At 37.2% G+C, this 24,143-nt stretch overlaps 1 protein-coding gene across 2 annotated transcripts in view; it reads left to right on the top strand.

The window, feature by feature from the left end:
- Positions 1 to 20,593, top strand: part of cabp7a (calcium binding protein 7a) — a 26,969-nt gene extending 6,376 nt beyond the window's left edge. Inside the window, exons 1-5 of one of the 2 annotated variants that reach the window (XM_085295272.1) lie at positions 7,847 to 7,954; positions 12,189 to 12,332; positions 12,479 to 12,591; positions 14,373 to 14,523; positions 17,237 to 20,593. In XM_085295272.1, coding sequence (XP_085151398.1) covers positions 7,888 to 7,954; positions 12,189 to 12,332; positions 12,479 to 12,591; positions 14,373 to 14,523; positions 17,237 to 17,367 — 606 coding nt within the window. In that variant the 5' untranslated portion in view covers positions 7,847 to 7,887 and the 3' untranslated portion in view covers positions 17,368 to 20,593. Of the gene's footprint in view, positions 1 to 7,846; positions 7,955 to 12,188; positions 12,333 to 12,478; positions 12,592 to 14,372; positions 14,524 to 17,236 lie in introns of those variants that run through there. The other variant, XM_085295271.1, reaches the window with a different exon arrangement.
- The last annotated feature ends 3,550 nt before the right edge of the window (positions 20,594 to 24,143 follow it).

The raw sequence follows: 24,143 nt of genomic DNA, 5'->3' as shown, positions 1-24,143 counted from the left end.
TGAATATTCAGATTTAGTTTATTCAATGAGTTTTCCTCTCAGTACCAGGCATTTAACATTTACTGGGGCTTCTTTTTCAGTTTTTTTAGTCATTCCCTTGGCAGAGTTTTTGTGACTGCAAATCGTTTTGACTGACAGCTACTCAAAAAAAACCACCGACACCACTGTGTTTCTAATGGCATAAACTGCCTGTGAGGCGTTGTTGATGTTTCTGCTCGACTCCTACTGTAGCTGCAGCAGCAACATTGACTCATTTCTTTGCCCTGAGGTGGAGGGTTGACTTCCATTCCTTTGGAAATACTTACATGAATACAAATGAAGATATTTAAAGACACCGGCATCTGCTCGGAAAGACAGAAATTATGCGTATAACGTATTGCTGGTGCAGAATCCGTAGGCGTTGCGGGGGTGTACTTCTAAGGGGTCAACTGAGACCATTTTAAAGCATATATATTGCTAAGAAGATTTGGACATAACAAATGACCAGTGCTGATAGATGAAGATACGCTGGCTCATTTTCAGGAGTGTGGAGTGTGCAAACGATCCAGAAGTGTTTACCAAAACCAAACACTTGTTTTTCTCTCCTATTCACATCAGCTATCGACTGCTATTTGCATGCTCTCTCCTAGGAAGCCAAAATTAGCTCAATTATTGTTCTCGTTCAGAAAAAAACACCATGTTCTACCCTTAAATTGGATCCCCCCAAAAAACATGGCTTGCATCCTTGAATCCTTGAATGCTTTCATACCCTCCTGCAGAAGAGTTTGTTTTTATCTAAACACTTTCTCTTAAAAAAATATATTGAAAAAAAAAATTAACAATAAAGTGAATCAAGCTAATAAATGAAGTGCCTTTCTACTGCTGAAACCATCGCTCTTGTACTCACAAATCAAGTCCTTTTCACATTGATACAAGTCTGCCAAACATCAAGCTCAAGCTCAAAAGGGCTTTTGTTGATTAACAAAGAAGAAGGACGCACAGCAGCACAGACTGCTGTAATTTTTCAATTGCTCCAATTTTTTTTTAAAAAAAGCCAATAAAGCCAGCATATTCATTATGAATTTGACTTTTTATGCACATGGATTTGTGAGTACCAGTGAAGGACGGTGAGATAATGTTGCGTAAGTTTAGAAGAAAGATCAAAAACCTGCAGAAAAATCTTACGGAAAACTCTTTCCTGCCTACTATAAAAAATGATAAAAAAGGATATATAAAAAACACAAGCAAGACAAAAACATTAAAATAATTAATTTTAGAAGAGAAACCCAAGTGACAGGTGCGTGTCACTTGGGACGGCCATTAAAGCGCCGTCCTTGTATGTAATCAGGCTGAGGATAATAAATCTCACTTTGTTTTTCTTCCCATCTCTTCTCAGTTCTGCGTAGATGCAGGGTCATCTTACACAGCCTGTAAGACAGACAGGCAGGCAGACAGGACTGGATTTGAAAATGGATTTCATAAATGTATCACCTGCCTGGATGGAAAAGCTCTGCTTGACATAGATGGTGAAAAAGATGTTAACTGAGCCTCAAATGAGCCTCTTCTTAGAGGGCAAAGTGCCCCAGCACCACAGGTGTCACCACAAGGTCACAGACACACACAAAAAAATCTTAAAGGGTTTGAAAATTGTCTACCAGAAAAATATATGAAGGTTAATTTGATTAAGAGAATTTTAATTTTGAGGTTATGGAGTTGAAAAGCAATTTTTTTTTCAGTACCATAAACAGCAAGCATAAAGCAGGGTGGGAATGGGCCTGACTTTATCTGGAGGTGACTGGATCACATCTCCATTCAAAACTCTGATGTATTGTTTTCACACTTTTTTGAATAAATCAACAAAATAAGGGGAGATTTTGAGGTATTCAGATATATATTTTTTCTCTGAACAAAACCTCCTCTATGCAATATTTGTGGTGATATGACAAACAAAGCATTTCCCCCAATTTATTACCTAAGCAGAAGACAAGTCTTCATTTCTTTGCATACATCTTTTCTTCATAATGAGGAAAAGAAAAAGTTAAAGTCTTGACACTGACATTTATTATTTTCCTGACCCTTGTTATAGTTTAGTTATTTGACATTTCGATCCCATCGATATCTATATACTCATATAAATTCTGAGTTAATCAGTCAGTGTAATCTGGTATGGCATTCTATCACGCCAAAATGGGTTTTGATGAAAAACATGTGCTGCAGACTAACGGGGAATATCATGAAATGCTTTGATTATGGCTGCCTGGTGGCTTCAAGTTAAGTCATTTATTTCCATCTTGATTGATTGCCACAAAGAAGTGAATCCCGCAGACTTTATTACCTGTGAAATGAACTGTGATGAGTTCTGGGAGGTGAAGTGCTTTTTCTCCAGGGTAATATTCCTTTCCTTTGATGAACAATACACCAAAAGTCTTTATCACGCAATAATAGTGGTAGAAAAACAACATCCATAAGTGAGTGTGCACTGTTAGCCTGGTGGAACTGATGGGGGGAATGTACTGTGTAGTGGAGGCTTTTGATTCTTCCTGACTGACCTGTGCTTGAAGTGCTTCTGACGGGTTTTTGTCTTGTGGCTATCGGGCCCATCTCAGCTTGGCATCATCTGTGATAATGAAAACTTTATGCCTTGCAAAGAATAAGAGTGAGAGAAGAAAGATGGAAAGATCTCCATGTTTTTTTTTCCTTTTCAGAAAAGAAAAACTGAACATCAGACTAAAATTTCACTGCCTGTCACTGGCTACAGTCATTCAAATAAAGTTTTTCCCTGTGGTCACTTCAGTGCTGCATTGGCAAAGTTAAGGCACTTTAAATTTTCTAACGAAGGGTGGAATTTCATTTCAAACCCAAAGACGAGCTTCCCCCCCCCACACACACACACTTCACCATATACTCCTTTCAAATCCCCAAGAGCCTTATTAGAAGCCTGTTATGGTAATATTTAAATCTTTTGGATGTCCAAGTCAGCCCATATCCAGCTAAAGATGGATTAAGGTTGCTATGAGTGTTTAAAAATAGTCACCCAAGGTTTGCACACACAGAGCAGAGCAGTGTTTTTCTCACAGTGATAAGGTCTCACATAAAGAGTGGGTGTGCTTCAATTACCGATCCAAAGCAGCCCTAAGCAGATGCAGGTCTGAATGAGGCAAAGAGGATCCCTGGCTCTGAAAAACAAGCCCTGGATTAGGTTCACGGATGCGTTGCTGTTACAAAAGCCCTGGCATTAGTCTGCTCAAAAAAACACCATGTGTAATTGGCAAAAGTTTTAAGTGAAGCTAAATTTATCCTGAAAATGGTTAAAAACCAAAACACTCAAAACTCTCAAGTAAATATTTTCATTGTTTAATCTATTTTCTGATTTTTTTTCTGTCTTAGCACTTTAATATGTTAATATGCTGTGTATTTGGTTAGTATTAAACTATAATATGTGTGACAGGATAAAAGCAAAAAACAAAGGGGGGAAACTAATCTTTATTTTTGACCCATTTATCTCATATTAGATCTGTAGAATAGCAACTGTTAATATCAATTTCTTAACTTGTTAGTACTAAAATAAATTAGACATTAATGTTACTTAATTAACTTTTACCTGTCAAAGAAAAAGTCCCAGTGTTGCTTAAAGGAAAACACTGCAGAGAAAGTGGAACTTGCGAGCCTTGTCGAGCCTTTTCCATTTATATGCATGAATAAGCTCCACTTCTAAGTGGTTCCTGACTTTGTTTAGAGCTGTGTACAGACTGTTTAGCAACTCCGTGCTGCTGCAAGGATGCAGCTCAATTCACTGATAAACAGCAGTATACAGGGAGCGTAGTGCAAAAGGGAGTGCACTGCACCTTTCTCTTGTGGGTGTTCTGCTTTAGAAGCTTGGCTCTTTCAGCCGCTGAGCTTAACTTGAGGTTTCATCCTATGTCAGATCACACCACAGGGGACTATGTGGCATTGCATCTGAAGGCCAACAAGCACCTCTGTACATCAAAGCAAATATCACATGCTTTCAGTGAAAATATTCCCACTTCCCTGGTGAAGCTATGGTCCCAGAAACAGAGCTGAAGAAGCAGCTTTAAAAAGAAAAAAATCGATTAAATGATGTATATTAATAAGGCAGAAGCTGAAAATTACATTAGTTGGAATTTAAAAGGCTGGAAGCAAAAATAAAAACTTTTGGGATGCAGTGTAAAATATAAATAAACACAATTCAATGGTAAACCCATATTTTATTCACAAAAGAATGTAGAAAACATCACATTTTTAAACTGGCACACTTGAATGGTTCAAAAAAGTTGGGACAGCGGCGTATTTATCCATGTATAGCATCCCATCTTGTTTTAACAACAGTCTGCAGGATAGTTGTTGGACTTCTAGGAGAGGAATGTTGTGAATTTAGCTGCTCCGCAGTCCTGGGTCTCCTTTGTAGTGTTTTTCATTTTATGATGTGCCAAATGTTTTCAGCTGGTGAAAGGTCTCGAGCGCTTGCAAGCCGGTTCATCACCCTAACCCTAATATTTTACGGGGGTATGTGTTGCTCTAAAACCATTCAACATTTATTGTGCTTTTCAATGTGTGTGAGCATCTTCCATAAGCAATAATACACAACCCATACCATCAGATATGCAGGGACCTGATAACATGTCAGGTGGTCTCTTTCCTCTTTAGTGAAGAAAATGTGATGTCCATATTTTCCAAATAGAATTTTAAATTTAGATTTGTCTGACCAAAGAACAGGTTTCCACTTTGCCTCCAATTTTAAATGAGATCAGCCCAGAAAAGACTGTGGTGTTTCTGGATCATATTCATATACACCCATTTCTTTGCATCATAGCATTTAACCTACATTTGTGGATAGCATGGTGAACTGTGTTCACATACATGTCCCTGAGTCCATGACAAAATCATTCCTGCAGTGCCACCTGAGGCCCTGAAGATCACAGGCATCCAATATTAATTTTAGGCTTTGTCTCTTGTGAACAGAAATTTCTAGATTCTAATAGTCTTTGATGATACTTTAAACTGTTAATGATGAGATATTAACAGTTTATGTTGAGGAACAATGTTTCACACTTTGTAGAAATATAGATATATATTTTGCAGATAGGTGAACATCTGCCCATTTTCTGAGAAACTCTGCCTCTAAGATGCTCCTTTTCGTATCCTGTCATGTTGCTGACTTGTTGCGATTCAGAATCTAATGAGTTGCAAAAAGTTCCTACAGCTGCTTTTATTTAGACCTGTGTACAAGCCTTTTATTGTCCCATCCCAGCATTTTGAGATTTGTTACTGCCATCAAATTCAAAATTTCTTAATACAGAACAGTTTCTCAGTTCATAAATTTGATATGTTCTCTTCATTTATTTACATTTTATGCAGTTTCCCAAGTTTTTCTGAGCAGGGATTGAAAAAACATGGCATTTTAAAGGGAACTGCTTGTCACTTGTACGGCCTCTGGTTGATTTTTGAACAAGTCAAATTTGACATTTACAAACAACTTTTTCTCATTTTTAAATTTTTAAAATTTATTATGCATATCCTGAGAACCAGCCTATTCATTTATGTCCTCTGTTTTTGGTCTATATCTTTTGACTTATATGAGTGACCTTACAAAATCCTGATGTACTAAATAGAGGACATCCTGGGCTTTCAATTGATATTTCATGTGTTCGGGTGGCCTCCAAAGAGGCAGGAAATCTCAAAAAAGTTCATTGGGAAGGTTCTTTTTTCTCAATTCTCAGGAGGATATGCTGATTTCAGAAAGCTGCTTCCTTATGAATTTTGTTAACAAGTTAAACAAAGGAAAAAAGTGAAAACATGACTAGGTACAAGTGAGTGAATGTAAGGACAAGCTTCTGGCTCGGTAGCTTTCACGATCTTCTGCATCTTCCCATTAAAAATGCCCTCTGGCACTGGTGCCCAGAGACAATGATGCCATTTTAAAGGCTAGCTAGGCTGAGCATTTAAAACCTGTTATACTCAACTTAAACAAGTATTTGTCTCTTTGATTAGTGTGCAGTGCAATTTAATTAATTGATTTTTCTTTTTTTTAATTATTGTTATAGAGAGAGTGTCTTCTTTGCAGTACAGTTAGTACATAATACATATGAGTCCAGTCCATTTTGGGCAAAAGAATAAAATTAAAAGGAAAGAATAAAGCTGTATCTTCTGGGTAAAATTAAGATATAGTGCTATCTCTTTGAGAATTTATTTATCTGGATAGAATGTGGTCAAGAATAGAAAAATTAATTATTTTAGAGACTGATTAGTCAGCCTAGTCAGCCTATGGAGATTACACATGGTCTTCTTTACTTCAGAGATTTGTTACTTCATTCAAGTAGCACTCTGGCCTAGTTTCATGTGGAACCAAGTGGTTTTGATAAAATATTTGAACTAACTCTAAATTTTCCAGCATTATGCTCATGTATCTCACAGGACACGATAATCCATTCATTATATTTCAAGCCTGTACAACACAACAGTTTCAGTATTCTGTAAATGATGTTTGTCACCACATAAAATCATCCTCCAACAGGTTATTTTTAAATAACAAATATAATGATACACTATAACTACTAATAGTAACACTGCTACTTTGGCCTTTGATCCATGAAAAGGCTTTCATGAAGGAGATCATTTGCAAAAACAGTTTTGGCACCTCATTTGAGAATGTGCTTGCTTCCTGCGAGGCACCAACATGTTTTAGCAGCGTCTGCTGGAAAGCCCCTCTTTCTAAAGTAAACAGATGGAGCAGGGTCCTCAGGTGGATACTGAGCTATTATTTTTTCTATAAACAATAACATCATACCCAGTGAAGGAAAAAACACAGCTGGAGGCTCTCGGTGATTCAGAATATATCTGCAGTTAGACATTTTGCAGTGGAAATTGATGTCAAAACAGCTGCTGTGAATGTCACCAGACTTAGCTTTATAAATTGCATATCCAGACGTAATCTGTTGAAAAACATGATTTTTAAGTAGCCTTGTCCCCTTCGTGCAGTTTCTTTTCTATCCTATGCATTTACTTGATTGTAACAGACTATTTCCTGGATTTACTACTATACAGTACAGCACAATTATATGCTCTTTTCTACCATCACTGACATTTTATGGGTTTTTTTTCTGCTGAGAAATTTGTTGTACTGTCACACTGTCGATATTACCTTAGGCTTGTCTATTCATTACCCTGCTTCAAATGATGTACACTCGTTTAGCATTAGAGTTCAGTAATTTAACGGCAGCTACTGGCTGCAAGCTGAAAAGTATTTTAAAAAAACAATTTTATTTTCCTTACCCAGAAAGCTTTTATTGGAACTAAATCCTATAATAGAGACAGGTTATGTATTATTTAGTAGCAGCATTCACTTATTGTTTCCATTATTCATTCCAAACCTACTCAACATTTTTCTTATTTACACACCTAAATTATCTCTGACCTGATCTAAAACTTCCTCAGACGTGTGGGGAATTTAAATGTTCCTGAATCTTATTACAAAGTCCGCATGAGATTTATCATCAGTTGTGAGGGACCAAGCAGCCAAAGCAAAGAGGAAACAGGCAAAAAAGTATCTTCAAAAAGGGTTTTCTTTATTTTAACCCTCAAAAAGTCCAAAATTAACAAAATTCAAAAGCATATTTAGCAGGCCCATAAAAGAGGTCAACTAAAAATAACTTTACGAAAAGTAATTTCCAGAAACTTAAACAAAACAAAGTGAGACACAACTTAACTCACAAACTGACCTAATTACAAAGACACATGAGGGTAGCTTTTATAATGATTTGGCCAAACCATTTACACACAATAAGGGGGGGAAACAAAAACACACTAATATTAACTAAGCACAGAATAACCTAACTAAACCTAAAACACCCCTGCTCCTGGTAAGCCCATGGTTGGTCCTGCTGAGCAGGCATGTTGTTCCCAGAGTCCTCAGCCACGCCTTTTGCCCAGACAGGAAACAGCCACCGCCCAAACCCAGGTAACTCAAAGAAAGAGAAACATAATTAATATAACAAAACATTTTAGAAAAACCACACAATGCTACTATGTGCGCGCCTCATAATATCAGTGTTAGGTTTAACCAAATGATTAATGAAGAAAAGCAAACTAATAAAGTGAAAAAATGGACTGACTTACCCCTGTGTAGCTGATGCCATCACATCGGTCTTTAGTGATACATTTCATCTCAACAAACGAATTACAAATACTGCCAATCTGACATGTGATTTCCTGAGCACTATGTATTGTCTCTTTAAGATTCATCCCCAGCTCTGCTCTTGTGTGCTAATCAGGCTTGTAAGACGAGGATGTGACAAGTTTCAAATTGTAGGTGACTCGGTCGTGGATGTTGTTGCATAAATTAAGGGATTCAGTCCCTCGTGAAAGGTAAACAAGTGGAGAATGAAGGGAAATATGCAGTGGGGCAAAGAGGAGCAATTAACTGCTGAAAGATTTCCCATAGTGATTGAACTCAAGGTTTCAAAGTTTAGAAGAAGCTTTCTGCTGACACAGAGTAGTTGCAACACTTAATGCCCTTTGCTGTCGAGTTTGTTAGTTTATGTTTAAAGTAAGTGCTGTAAAAATAATACTAAAAACAAAAGAAAAAAAAAACACACACACATTACTCTGATTTCTTACTGTTGTAGTGTGGATTTCTAGTTGTCTGTGATGGGGGGAAAAAAACACTTAGAGTACCTCAGCCTCAGCTGCACTTAATTTGAACACTATCTGTCATAATGCGGCAGTGTGCAGGCAGGATGGGGACCCAATCGCAAACTCACGGAGGCAGGAATGAACTCAAAATTCACAGCTTTATTGCTGGAGAGCAAAACCATGCAAACTAAACTGGGAAACTATAACACACAGCCATGAATAAGGGAGAACACGACACAGAACTGAGAGAGACGCGGACATAAATACACAGAGGGTTAACGAGGGAAGTGGGGGAACACAGGTGACACTGATAATCATAACGAGACACGGCAGGAGTAAACACAACACTGGCGGGAGACTGTCAAAGTAAAACAGAAGGGCACAGAGGTGCAGACAGGAGGAGAGAGAAAGCACGGGGAGAGCACAGACATACCGGGCTGGGGAAACATGGAATAAAACACAAGGAGGGGAGGACTCACCGATACACAGAGGGGCACACAGGGGGTAAAGTCACAAGGGGAAATCAAATAAGGAACATCTTAACAGAACAACCTAGGAACCGAGGCATAAATAAGGAACAAAATACAAAACGCGCGAAAACTAAGAATGCTGGGTCAACATGGCCCAGGATCATGACACCATCAAACTAATAATTATTATTATTGTTATTTTTATAATTATTATCATTGTTGTTGTTGTTAATACTGGTCAGTGGATGTGAGATTTGATATGTTAACATTATAAAAACATCAAAAGAAATGATTAAAAACTAAGGGACTCATCAGCTCCTACTTGTATGTCGTCTGCTACTCTAAACACTAAAACCCAAACACTCACAGTGGAGGATCCAACAGACTGGGATGGTTTCATTAACCAGGAAAAGGCAGAGATTTTGTACGCCAAAATCATAAAAATCAGAAGAAACGGTAGCTTTTTGATCATGTATTTGTATTTGTACAGTGTTAAAGTGGTGGATGCTCATGTTAAAATCATAATATTATATTAAAATTAATTTATAATTACATTTGAAATGGCAAATATATTAAAAATATTGCATGATAAGGTCATTTTGTGTACACATCATTTCTATGAGCCAAATACTCAAGCTTTGGATTACATGAATCTGCATGTGATTCATGTAAGAGGGGACGGGATATCCTTGAGACCCACATAGCAAGGTCTGGCCTGGATCTGGTATCAAGCCGGCACTGCTGGCTGACTTCTGGCATGATATGTCATCCAGATATAGGCCAGGCCTGGCATAAATGGCACTGTCTATGTGATGGCATGCCATATCTGGCTCGATTGTGGTTTCGTTCATGTGGCCTAGGCCCATAGAAAACAGGTCTGGCCCGGATCTGGCATCAAGCTGGCACTTCGGACTGACTGGTATCATGGCAGAGTGTATGTCAACCAGATGTGCGCCATGTCTGGCAATGATAGCACTGTTTATGTGATGCCATGCAATATCTGACTCAATTGTGGTTTGGGTTATGTGGCCCAGGCTCATAGAAAACAGGTCTGGCCCGGATCTGCCATCAAGCTGGCACTTCTGACTGACTGGTGTCATGGCAAACTGTATGTCAACCAGATGTATGCCAGGTCTGGCAATGATGGCGCTATTTATGTTCCTATTTTCCTATTTTAGTTAGAAGATCCACATGCCATGTTGCAATACTGTACTGCTATGGTAGCCAACGTTTCAAATGCAGGTTTGACAGGTTTGTGAGTGTACACTTTATCCAAAACCTAGTGAGGTTTACTCATGTTTACCACTGGGTGGCTGTAGCTCATGCGGTAGAGCAGATCCCCTACTGATCGCAAGGTTAGTGGTTCGATCCCTGGCTCCTCCAGTCTGCATTTCACATCTGGCAAACCAGATCTGGGCCACCAAAGGGCCGTCATTCTTTGCCGTACGTGGGCCATGTGTAAGCACATTGTGTGGGCCAGATCCGGGCCATACCAATTTTGCTATGTGGGGAGGGGATATCCTTACTCTAGTCATACCAGCCAACATGTAGTTCAAACCTTCTGTATGTGAGGGCCAGCCAGTGAGACGATAACCGGCTCAAAGGGGTAGTAAAGCGAGGTTAGCTAAAACAGGTCATTTCAGACAGTGGATGAATTGAATATACCAAGGGATGGTATAAGATTAAGGATTATTCGGAACTGCGATAATGCAAGGCTGCAAGAAACCCAAACAGAAATATAGAATTGGGATTTACAATAAGTCACCCTTCAATGATAAATGAAAAATAAAAGACCTCTGTTCTAGTTTCAGGTTCATACACAGTGAAAACATAAACTGAAATGCAGCTCTCCTTCAATGAAAAGATTTAAATTGTCAAAAGAGAAAATAAACCAATGAACACTGATTTTAGAACAAGAAACTCTGAGCTATAGTGACAACTAAATATTCTTAGTAATACTGAAAAAATAACTAGACAGCTTGGGGACTCGAAGCTCTATGTACAAAAAGAGGAAGGGAAAGTATTTTAAGCAATGCTTATTCCCGTGATGTATCTTGATAAGATCTCATTGTTAGACCATTCCTGCCCCATAAAGGCCCATGCTGTTCAAACTCCATGGCTACAGCCTGAAATGCAGACTGGCTCTTAACAATTTGTAGTCTCATGATCCAAGGTATTGAATTTATAAGATTTTTTTTTTTTTTGTCTCATCGGTAAGCTCCTCCTCCACAGAAACGGCTCCAAACATACTACAATTGAGGTTTGGTTTTAATGTGACTTGAGTTTGTAGTTTTTCTTCAACTGATGACAGAGAGTGCATACATTTGGATACAAACTGTAACTGATCATTTGTTAAGATACTTAATAACAAAACAGACTCAAATACAAAAAAGCCACACATCCAACAGATGTTTTCAATTTGGACTGCCAAATGTTTTGACACAAACATCTCAAGTCTCTTTGGACCCCACAATAATTAGATTTCTAACAAAATGATAAGTATGTGTTTGTGCTGTGGAGCTAGTTTAAAATCAGCTCATCACTTTTACTGTAGCAATTCCTTCACATTACAGTGAGTGATTTTATTTCATCTGATGATGCCATTCCTTACACAGAGAAGTTTTACAGTATTTTTGAGTTGCTGGTCCATTGGTAGTTTCCAATCTCATTTCAACCTGACTGTCATTTATTAAAGAATTGGCAGAAAGCATTTACCAGAATGTCTCTGTTTTCCCTCTCAGTGTGGCAGAATTACACACTATTTTTAGATAGTAAAAAAACAACAACCTTCTGTTATTTAATAAGTTTAAATCATCCCTATCAAAATACAAGGCAGAGACTACTGCCCTTACAGTTTGTCTTGATCTCATTGCGTTGTGTTCAAGGTTTTTTTTTTTTTTTGACTCTTTTTTTGGCAGTTAACTTGTGTTCTCCTGAGCTGCCAACCCCCATATAACTATGACTCAAGCAGTGATGCAGCATAACAAATGTGTCTTTGGTGTGTGGAAAATTTCCCACTTTCATATCCTCGTTTGCCGTAAGACTTCAGCTTGTGTGTGTGTGTGTTTGTGTGTGTGTCTTTTTCTGCAGAGATCCGTGAGGCCTTCAAAGTCTTTGACCGCGATGGGAATGGGTTCATCTCAAAGCAGGAGCTGGGCATGGCCATGCGTTCCCTTGGCTACATGCCAAATGAGGTGGAGTTGGAAGTCATCATCCAGAGACTGGACATGGATGGTGAGGCCAGCAAACAGATTGGATTTTACTATTTTAAATCACAAAAGCGCAGATGCTTTGTTCTGCTTTTGCCCACAAAACTAGGCTTTACTGCAGAAAAGAAAATATCAGCTATAATGAACACTAACTGTTCCTCTTTTCTGCAGGTGACGGCCAGGTGGATTTTGAGGAGTTTGTTACTCTTCTGGGTCCAAAGCTCACAGCAGCTGGGTTACCAGACAAATTCAGTGGCACTGACTTTGACTCAGTTTTTTGGAAGGTGCTCATTATAAAACATTATTTCTTGTTATTAAAAGGAGACAAAGACATCATTAATGTGGTAAACTTCAAAGCTATTAAACATTTAGGTTCTTTAAAGGAATAGCTGTTTAAATTGTTACATCTACTGATTTGTTAATGGAATCCTGGATCTTTGTTTGCATGTGGCGGCAGTCTTATCACTTAGTCAAGTCAATTTTTCATGCAAAATAGATATTAATTTATTTACAGACACCTCATTAGACAATCAGCTGTTCATTTTGACAGTGTGATAGAAATTAGTGGGGATGTAGCTCATGTCAGGGTTGTTTTTGTTGTAGCTGTGTGATAATAGCATTGAAATGCCTGTCAAAAAAAATGAGGTTCCAAACTGAGTCTGAAAGAAAGGGAATTAATGTGAGTTTTTCATATGCTCAGTGCACAAAAGAAGAATCACACCTGCTGAGGGAGTCGAGAAGCCCAAGAGAGAGTTGCATAGCATCGTGTAACATTATATAACAGAATACTAGTATGAAGCATGTGCTGCTGGATTGATCACACAGTGCCTTCAGTCACAACAGCGAGATGAGCTTAGGCTGAGCTCAATTCATATGTGACAAGCTGGGAGTGAGACTGGTGTCTGTGCAGTGATGCACAATATTGACACCAAAGGGTCATTTATGTGTCTGAGATGCCAGGGTGCTGACGAGACTGACCAGTGATCACTAATTAAGAAATAAAACATTGATAGTCAAATTAAGAATACATAATGCAGAATGGTTTTATTGTTCTGTGAACAAATTTCTCTTTAACAATTCTGTTCACATAAAAATGAGAAATGAGAAATTAATAGTAGTTTAGAAAGTAATTACACTCACCAGACATTTAATTAGGTAGACCTTGCAAGCACTGGGTTGCCTTAATTCTTTGTGGCATGGATTCAACAAGGTGCTAGAAACATTGCTTCGAGATCCGCTCCTCTCTGGATAGTTTCTTTTTTCTGACCAGTCCCTGTATACCATAAAAAAATGGTGGTGTGGAAAAATCCCAGTAGATCAGCATTTTCTGAAATACTCAGCCTAATATGGCACCAACAACCATTGCTCATTCAAAGTGATTTAAATCACCTTTCTTCCCTGTTCTAATGCTCGGTTTGAAATTGAGTTACTGCCATGTAATTAGCTGATCAGATATTTGTATTAAACAGTTGAAGAAGTGTATCTAAAACAGTGTTCAGGGAAAGTACTTTAGATTACACCAACTAAAGGGGAATGTAAGGGATGTGGTAAAGGCTAGTAAATACTTTTTTTGCTGCCTTATTCACCTTTATTAGATTGACTTCAGCGATTATGTTGCATTTGTTTTCCATTTTATGAAATATTTAAGATAATCTAATATTTATTATTTACTGAAAAAAACACAAAATCCCAAGGTTAAAATTTTAGATCTGGGGCACATGTTTCACCTAAAATGAGGAGCTTGCACTCAAATCAGAAATAGGATTTGTTGAGTAACAGATCCACCTGGGGAATCTCTCACTCAAATTTTCCTTTGATCTAAATGTCATTCATTTAGAAATCTAAAATGCACATTGATATCACTCATATTTTCCATCTTCTGGTAAAGCCTACACTGCAGAAAACATTTTCTTTAAATTACAAGACAGCAGTGCTATTTATGCACTTACATTCTCTTTATATTTTATGCCTGTGTGTGTTTATAGATTTCTGTCTTTGCATTTGAATGTTTTTACTGTGCCTTCCAGCCTGTGTCCACGTTAATGTTTGGTGTGTCTATCCCCAGTGTGACATGCAGAAGCTTACAGTGGAGGAGCTGAAGAGGCTACTGTATGACACCTTCTGTGATCATCTTTCCATGAAAGACATCGAAAACATCATAATGACTGAGGAGAATCACATAGAGAACCCCGAGGACTGCCAGGTGGACATAGACAGTAAGGAACCTCCTATATTTCAGCATACTGCTGTGTGTTTTGTACCCTGAAGTTAAAGCGAAAGTCTAGAACGTAATCAAGATTTTCTAGAGACAAAATAAATAAATAAATAAAATAAACAAATAAATGAATAAAATATGAATATTGAATAAAAAATAACATTCTGGGTTTTTTTTCTTCTTTTTTTTTTTTTAACTTTTAACTGCTTTGTAGAAATTAGCATTGCTTATAGGTTATAGGTCCCTAAAGCTATATGAAACATGGTGTAGCTCTTCATGGTGTATTTAAAAGATATGACATTTACATATAATAATGTATTATTTATGCTAATAACAATGTCTTTGTAAACAAAGCACAAGTTTTCCTGGGCTGTTCAGGCCCTGATAATCACAGACACTCTCTACACACAAATGGTTGTTAATTGTTGTAAATGATATCTGTTATTAATTTCACAAATGATCTTCACTTGTAAATTACATCACATTTGCAAGCTCTGTCCTTTTCTATGATTATGTATTTGTCTAAAGTATGAGATTTCGAATTATAGGGAAAGGCCAGTCTAAATAGTAAAAGCACTAAAAGCAACAATAACAAGGACCATAGAAAGAAGATGAAAAGACAACAACACATAAAAGCAAGTCTGGAAAAAATGGGGCTTTTAAGAAGGGATTTAAAAGAAGTCACGATTCTGAGAGCCCTACCTCCCCAGGCAGGTCACTCCAAAGCTAAGGGGCCCTGCTAAAAAAGCACAGCCACCTTTAGATTTAAACTTTGACTTTGAAAAAGCCAAGAGGCCTCCACCTGTGGATCCAAAGCTGCTAACTGGCTTATATGGGGTCAGTATTTCTGTCATGTACTTCAGTGAGGAAAATCTTAAGATAAATTCTAGAATGATTAAGGAGTCAACAATAAGTAAGCCAGGATTGTGTAATGCGATACCATCTGCTAAACCTATCATGGTCTCTGGGTCTTTGAGTACTTTTTCTTTCTTAAATGTTTAATTCCTTTGGCTTTGTGTAAAGAAATGTATGTTCAAGTTCTTTTCTTTTTTGTTTTCTCTTGACATTTTTTGTATTTTACTATATATTGTTAATTATTATATCTTTCCAGCAACCTCTGTCTAAATTTTTGCTTAGTATTAAAGGTCTACTTTTTAGGTTATCTCTGGTTTTTTGTGTATCTTGGTTGTCAGTGTTTATTTTTCTATATATGCCGTTGTTGTTATTCCCTTTTGTGTCCTAAGTCTTGTTCATCTCCTGCTTTGTATAGGTTTTTATTGCTTATTTTCTAGCCTTGTTTATTTAGTGAACTTCATTTAGTTTACTTTGTGTTTCCATTGTGTTTCACTTTGTCTGATGTTTGTTTGTCTTTCTGTGTTCACCTGGTCCTCTTGTCTTCTTCACGTGTCAAGTTAATCCAATTCTCCTATTCTGTTGTGTCACACTTCCTGTTTTATTTTATAACTGTTGGTCTCTGTGTCGTGTGTTGAGCTTAACTTCCCCCCGCCTCTCATTGTGTCTCCAGCTGTGTATCCCACCTGTTAGCTCTCCACTTGTGAACCTGTGTGTAATCTTGTCTCGTTCATTGCTGTGATGTCCTCATAGCTGTATCTTTCAGCTCTCTTCTCTGCATTGCTGAGTATCTCCTTGCTTGGTTCCCTGTGAGTCTGTCTTTTCGATCACTGGCTTTCTTCCCGAGTTGGCCCTGAAATTTTGGACTTTGTATTTTTGGACTAATCAACTTGTTTTGAATTAAGCTTCCGCCTTCCAGCATCCAATTCAGTTTGCTTGTACTTATATTGTCCCAAATCATAATAATAATACAGTAACAACTATTTACATTGTCGAACAGTATGAATACATTATTATTTCTTTCAGATTAAGTTCTCATACTTCAAAATTCCCCACAATCGCATTTGAAAACAAAAAACAAACAAACAAAAAAAAAAAAACCACACCAAAACTCAGCCCTCCCATCAACCAGTTTCTCCCATCAGCAAGCTCACTCGATTAAAATGTGCTCTAGGTGCTTATCAGCAGTAAGTGAACTGCTGTGCTCTTATAGGCTGCTGTTCTGTAATATGAAAAATGTGACATTATTTCTACTCCCCTCTGTCTTTCTTCTCACTCAGTGGGGGGAAAAAAACAAAACAGAAAAAACAAAACAAAAAAACAAATTATGCCTCTTTATTATTAGATACATGAAATTTGCTGATGATTTTCTCTCAAAAGTAATTTGATGTTTTCTCCTATGTAAATTGTTTTTAAACAATATTTTATCAATTTTCATTTATTTATTTTTTATTGGGGAAGCGGAGATGTAAAAGTACAACAGATATGAACTCTAACTTTACTGGAGATGATTCTGCAGCTGCGTTGGACCTAAACAATTACACCTTTGATTCACAATAGTTTTGATGATGTTTTGTCCTTTAATATGCCAGTCGGGTGCCCTTTCATTGGTTTATTGTTCCAAAACTCCAATTAACATTTCAATCTAGATGTAATTATGTAGCATACAGGTGTGAAAGCAAATTTTCTTGGCTGTGCACACTCCCCTTCATTTGTGTTCTTGTAGTTGTATGATTTTGTGGTGAGCTTTTCATTTGGAAATAACAATCAAATGTCTTTCAACCATTAAATAATACCAGATTCAGTGGACCTTCAGCTCATTTTGCTTTTCCTTGTGTCTCTTCCTACTTCCTTTTCCCCAGGCTCCAGCCCGACGCAGCAAGTCAAGCAAACTTGTGTGCGCAAAAGCCTGATATGCGCCTTTGCCATTGCTTTCATCATCAGCGTCATGCTCATCGCAGCTAATCAGGTGCTGCGAAGTGGCATGAAATAAGAGTTGAGGCGTTTTCTGCCTTGACCAGCATTTACTGGCTACCATAAAAGACTGTGAAGATGAAACTCAAAAACAAATACAGACAATCACATGCGTGTAAAATAAAACATGACTGTAGAATACAAAAACTGGAGTCCCCAAGGACACAGACATTTGTCTTGGTGGCAAATACATGCCGACAACTTACAGTTCCAAGGACACCTGGACCTTACGTACCAAGAAACAGTGGCGCTCTTATAATGGACAACTAACTACACATATCACTCTTCGTAACACAACATTTAGTATTCATTAGCTATGTGCATTTGAGCAGTGTTGCATTCAGTATGGTGGCAGCTATAGAGAGTTTAGTGACTGTCCAGTTTTGTATTTGTTCAGTGTACTATGGGGTTTGTTAATATTAAATAGAAAGAATCTGTGAAATATTGTGGGAAGTGTCAATGTGTGCAAGGTCTGGAGTGCACGGTGCTCTGCAGAAATTGTATGGGGTGCAACATTGTTCAGAACCACTTGGGAATAACAATAGCTTGGTAAGAAAGTGAGATAATAGTTTATAGGGTTTAATAGGTTTGCAGGGCGGTGGATGTGACTGTGTGGATGCTCCCATTCATTCACAGGCTGCGGGGCTTTGGTCTTAGCAGGATGGTGCAGGGTGAAGTAGGTTAACTGTTCTCGGGGGGAAGATGCTGAACTGACAGGCAACTGGCTGAAAATAACTGGTCATGCAGTAAACACTCGGCTCTGTCTGCTTTGCAGGCTTGAGACAATGATCATCATCTATGCATGACATGCATGGATTTAAACAGTCGTCTTGACACATTTGTAAAAGTTCTTCTTAATGTATTAATTGTTATGACTGTGTACTAGAGCTGTTTTCGATTCCTTAATGAAAACTGTGAGCAATTGTGTGTGGTGCAGGGTATCAGCATTCACAACAAATATAAAGCATACAACTGCATGACAAAGAAGGGCTGTGGTAATATACAGTATGCTCCTAGAAAAAGTCTTTTTTTTGGAATTGCTAAGCTATGGACATGCAGGCCTGAAGTCATCACACACTCACGGGGCAGTAACTGAGTAAAAAATACATCACTCAAGTATTTAAAGAATATGCATCTGGTTGGTAATAGGGAAAAATGTGAAGCAATGTATTTTGTTCTTTTTAAGTGTTTTTATGTCTGGACATGTTGCTAAAGAGCAATAACTGTATGTGAAATAGACACAAGACGTTACACAAAACTCAGTACAGACATGAATCCTTGAAATTGTTTTGCATTAGTTTTCTATAGCACTTCTAGAGCAGATATATTTGGTGATGTTCAAGGGAAAATGGAACTACTGTCTTATTCATTGAGATGGAAAGCTCAAGCACGAGAAGACTGTATGTCTGAAGCTGCCCATTGAGTTAAAGTTTAACAGGGGCTGGATGGCAAAGAATTGCAATAAAATAATAACATGTGAAACAACACACAAAGTGTGTAGTTTAGATTGTTGTGCATGCAATTAGGTACGGTCTCTTGTTATTAATGTGTATTGTACATATAAGCCAACATTACCAAAGCTAAGGAGGAATCTGTGACTGGAGAACTGGGCCACATAAGGGCACAATTTCTGAAATCTGATCATTTTGAATTATTGAACAGAAATCAGAAATGCTGCAGTCTCTTATAAACTTGTATTTAACACCAGCCAAAGATATAAAAAAAAAGCCCTCCACAGTACCCTGAAAAAAGACTCTATAAAGACAGATCTTATGAATATCCTTTCTTAAGTCGTGATGTATTGACCTTTTGATGATACTGTTTTCTGCCCAAGCCTCTACTGTGTTGTCTGAGATGCGAGTGTTTTAAGTGCTGCAGTGCTGTGTCCCTCATTCAGTAGATCTGAGTCAAATGGGAAAAAATCATCATTCTGCCACTGCCAGCTTCTTATTAGCAAAATTCATTTTTAGCATACATTTAAGTTACGCTTTTATAAACTCATTGTACCCTGCACTACTATTTAAATGGTTCACAAAAAGATCTAATACTGCTCAACAACAATGTCTATATAAATTATTTTGGCAGACGAGACGTCGTCATTGCAATAACTTGGAAATCATGACTAACCTTGTGTTATAGATGGTGTTTTCTAAGCTTTCGGGCACTTGCAGAGGAATTATTTCACCAACAATTAGCCAAATGAGTTGCAGCTACTTTCATGAAATTGTATGTCCAAAAGCCTAACTTCAATCCCAGTTTGATTTGTGTTAATACCCAAAGTTATAGCAGTGCTGATCTATATTTTTTTAATACTTTGTTTTAAAAATACTCAACTTCTAACTCCTCTCAACCTTATACATCCTCCTTTTTCATGGGTGCCTGTACTACACAGGAAAACAGCTACAATAACCACTGAAATGGTGCCTCGCTGTTTGCTTGCATTTGGAATCTGAGGGAGTATTTGGACCCAGTAATGGCTATTACATCAGACTTAACAAGGAGATTGGCTGTTCCTCAAACTTGGATCTAAAAGGAGCCAAAACCACAAACAGGAATCAAAAACACAACTATCTCACAGAGCCAGGCAGGGTAAGGACTATCACATGCACCTCAGCAATTTGTCAAAAGTGTCAGCTCTTAGGGGAACACAGACAAAAACAATAAAAGTCCATTTATTCAGATAAACCTTTGTTTCCATTTTGCACTTTAACATGTGCTGCAACGCACAAATACAGCTCACCGCCATGATTGTTCATCCATTTCCAAAAATAATTTAGACATAAAGAATCACTTTACCATAGATGTATCTATTTTTTTTTTTTTTTACTAGAATGTGATGAATAGATTATTACCTGACTGGCAAAAGATGCTTGCATTCACTTCCTATATTACCAGTGAGGGAACATTGTCATTGGGGAATAAAGTTATTAATTTGATTTGTTGCCATATTCTCAGACATTTTGGCATTGTACACAAACATAGAAATCCATCAGACATGGATGTATTATTTATTATCAGAGCAAAATGTACAAACCAATATTTATTTTCTTTTAACAGGTGAAAAAAAACTGTACAAACATGTTGGTAGTCTACTGAATGTTCTGCATTGCACTGTACTTTATACCTGTCTTTGGATCTTGCAAAAATGTTTATTGAACATGTGATATCTGTTCATTGACTCCACCTGATGTTCTTCTATGTCTGTGGAATAGTGTTTCACCTGAATAAACCATATAACAACTGTGTCTATATTGTGTCTGAAATCATTTTCGATTTGTCAAATCCTCAATCACAGACCACGGGATAACTCTATGACATGGTGTGGATCAGTTTCAGTGGTATTGATCGACATCCTGACATTTCAGATTAAAATCCACAGAAAATGATGGATTTTTTGTGGTGTATTGAATCCATGGATTGCTTTATTCTATTTGGAAACACCCTTTGGCTTAGAGTGTTTTGGCCCCATCTGTCACATTTATCCCGACAAAATGACCTTTTCTATTTCATATTTCCAAGAGCTATAGTCAGGCTGCCCTAATCTAAAGCAGTCTAGAGGATACTATTTCTAACAGTAACTAACTATAACCTGCTGGCTTATATGCACATAATAGAATTTACAGTACTATTACTGTATGACTTAAAACAATTCTATCTAAGACTGTCTTGAATAACTAAAACGGCAGTATGTCATATAATTGAATCATTTTGACACGTCAGTAATTGTCTGTAAAGTAAGGTAGCCAACAATGTAAAGTAGCTAAATTCCAAAGACATCTTGAGATGCAAAACCTATCCAAATACCACATGACTTACTGTTTATGTTTTTGCAAAAAGACAAAAAACCCTGTGGATGGTGAAAATTTTAAAATGCATTAGTATGTATTTTTTGTTTCAGCTTTTGATAGCAGTTTAAAAATGACACTATCAACATTAAGACTGATTGCCAAGAAAACTTTCTTTCATTGCTGCCACTAGGGCTGACATTTTCTTATGCTAAATGGCATTGGATTTCCAGCAAAAGGGAAGTATGTTTACAATTCTGTATTATTGTAGGGTCTTTACCTCACAATATAAAGCACCTTCAGGCAGTCTGTTGTTGTGATTTGGCACTATATAAAAATAAATAAACTGAATTGAGCAAACTGGCCTGGAGCAGCTCGCAGTTAGGGTTTCAGAGTTACCGATGGACATCTTCAGCATGGCAGATCCAAAATTTTAAAAAAGCCGCTTCACTGGAGGAAGAACTTTTTTTTTTTACACTGATTGTTACCTTACACCAAATACAAATATAATATACATTAGCTTTTTGAATCAAAGTACATTTAAATTCTCATCTATAAAATGGTATACTTATTTATAATAATAAGTACTGGCAAATAAAACTTAATTCTGTGGATATCAATTTTTAAACAAAGTATATCCAAGTAAAATGCCTTTCTTTCCTGAGTCTGTGGAACTCAAATAGGTTGTAATGTGTTTTAACTTTCAGAAAGCTCTCACCACCTGCAACAGTCGTACGCAGCATGCAAATTATATGCAGAGCAATGCACACTTCTCGAAAACTGCTCTATTTATGTGGTTTATAATGATAATGCATGACTGCAAAAAACAGTGTGTAGAAAAAAACACACTCAAGAGGCGCTTGGTGCTAACATTTCTGTTAGAAATGAAGCAAGCTAACAAACACTTGGAAAGTCAAGCACTTTCTTTCATATGGACTTAGCTATGAGCTTTATTTTCACTTGTCTCTCTTTAAATTTAAATATTTTATTGCTTAGTACAGTAGCAACACTTTTAAGATTAGCCACGTTGCTAGTAGCAGCTAGCTGAAACAGTCTGAAATCATGGCCTTAAAAAAAAAAAGGAAAAACATCCATGTCTGTTGTTGAAACTGACCAAGCGACCTACACTAAATTAAATAAGACAACAGGCATAAGGAGTAGGATACTTTGAAGGATTGCTAATATAAGGGAAGAACATGGACACTCCATTCCAACATTTTCTTTGTAAAATAAAGTGTGCTGGAGCCCAGTATATAAAAAGGAATACATGACAATGAAGGACTACTGTTTTTTCTTTATTTATGACTCTGTGTGCTGTATGATGGTTGTCAGATTATGAAGAAACAAGTGATACTTGTAGTGATATTTGTAAGCTCAGGTTGGTGAAGACATAGGCTCCTTAACAAACTACCTAGTCTGCAGAGCCATTCTTGGATGTATTTGTCAGTAGACTCAAATAAACTCATGTCTAAATAACAATGTATTGGCTTTGTTTCCTAAATTCAGATTTTTTTTTTCTGTCTTTGGCATGAAAAACTCTCAAATGTCAGTTGTGTTCATGAAATTACATAAAGGACACATAATGTGTGAAGACATTGGCCTCATATTCCCCTGGAACAGGAAAGGAGTATCATGATTGATAAACAAAAGTAACAGAGCTTACCACTTTAAATAATACTGAGAAATACTCAACATTATTAAATACAGCAATATAAGTAGTGAAATAGAATATCCTTGTATATACATGTTTTTCCCCTGTATGTAGAAATGTATGTGTAGGTAAGGGGAATAAATATAAAAATCTCTACAGACACAATTAAACAAAATAATGCATGTGCTTTTTCACTTGTTAATCCATCGTGGACTTACATTTCCACTAATAAGGTTTATACTGTTTTATAATGTGTCCACATTTTTTACAACCCGACTAGATAGCAAATAGCAGCGTAAGCCCTTACCCGAGTGAGTAACAGGTTTGTCAATCCCAGAGGGGGAGGAAATCGGAAAGTATTTCATTTCTTTTGTCTCAACATTAATCAGTTTCCGAATGCCTCAAGGTAAACACTGGTAATCAAAAGGAAATAACCGGTATGACATTCATCTTTTCTGTGCGCTACGTAAAAACCTTGGAGACACAGAAAAGAAATAGTCCTTAGTACAAACCAATGGAAGAGCAACAAACCATTATTGTGACCTAATGATCAGTGGAGGTCAGAAAATGAAGCTGCACATGAACCCACAAATCATGGTTGAAAAAGAAGAGTCACTCCTCAGTTTCTACTTGAAGGTGCAGTGCTAAAGTTAGAAGCTTTGTTGTTTAAAACCCCCCAACTTTTTTCCCTTTAAGAGAAAAGCTAGAGTTATCGCAGATTTACTATGGGATTGGTGACTCACGGTAATATTATCGCTCAACTGCAGTGCAAAAAGAAGCTCTTATTGCATCAGTCCAAAAGGGGATTTCACTGAAGTTCTGCATATCACTAGTGTCTTTGTTGCTCTGAGGCACAAACTTGTGAAAGCTTAAAAACGTTGCCCTTGTTTCAGTTAAAAGAAAATAAAAACATGTCAGTCTGGTAAAGTCTGGTATTGACTGATAATTGAAAACCCAAAACTATTAAATAGGGTTTGTTTGGAGGAACACACATTTAAATAGTGTTTGTTAATAATAGCCATGTAATGTTTCTAGTTATGGCTTCACTTCACATTCGACCTCTTGCCTTGGTGACTGTATCATATCAGTATCAGCAACATATTACAGAGACAGTCTCTTGACATTGTAACATACCTCCTGTATTTTATGAGACTGACATTGTTCCCTGGATCTCCTATGAGTGAAACCGCAGGAACATTCCCTATTTATGAGCCATATTGTTTGTGTGTGTGTGTTTGTTTTGATATTTCACTGGAAACGATGTCAAACAGTGTTGTTCTCTTTTTATTTGAATTTGATACTAAATTCAAGTGGATATTCTTGTTTCAGCCAATTCTTCCAAATACCCTACTCCCTTTA

Source organism: Mchenga conophoros, linkage group LG12 (assembly GCF_057382185.1).
Source record: "Mchenga conophoros isolate Kocher_MC1m ecotype Shallow Benthic linkage group LG12, M_conophoros_male_GT1.1, whole genome shotgun sequence".
NCBI lineage: Eukaryota > Metazoa > Chordata > Actinopteri > Cichliformes > Cichlidae > Mchenga > Mchenga conophoros.
The sequence above is the reverse complement of the archived record's forward strand: the minus strand, read 5'-3'. Positions and strand labels throughout refer to the sequence as shown.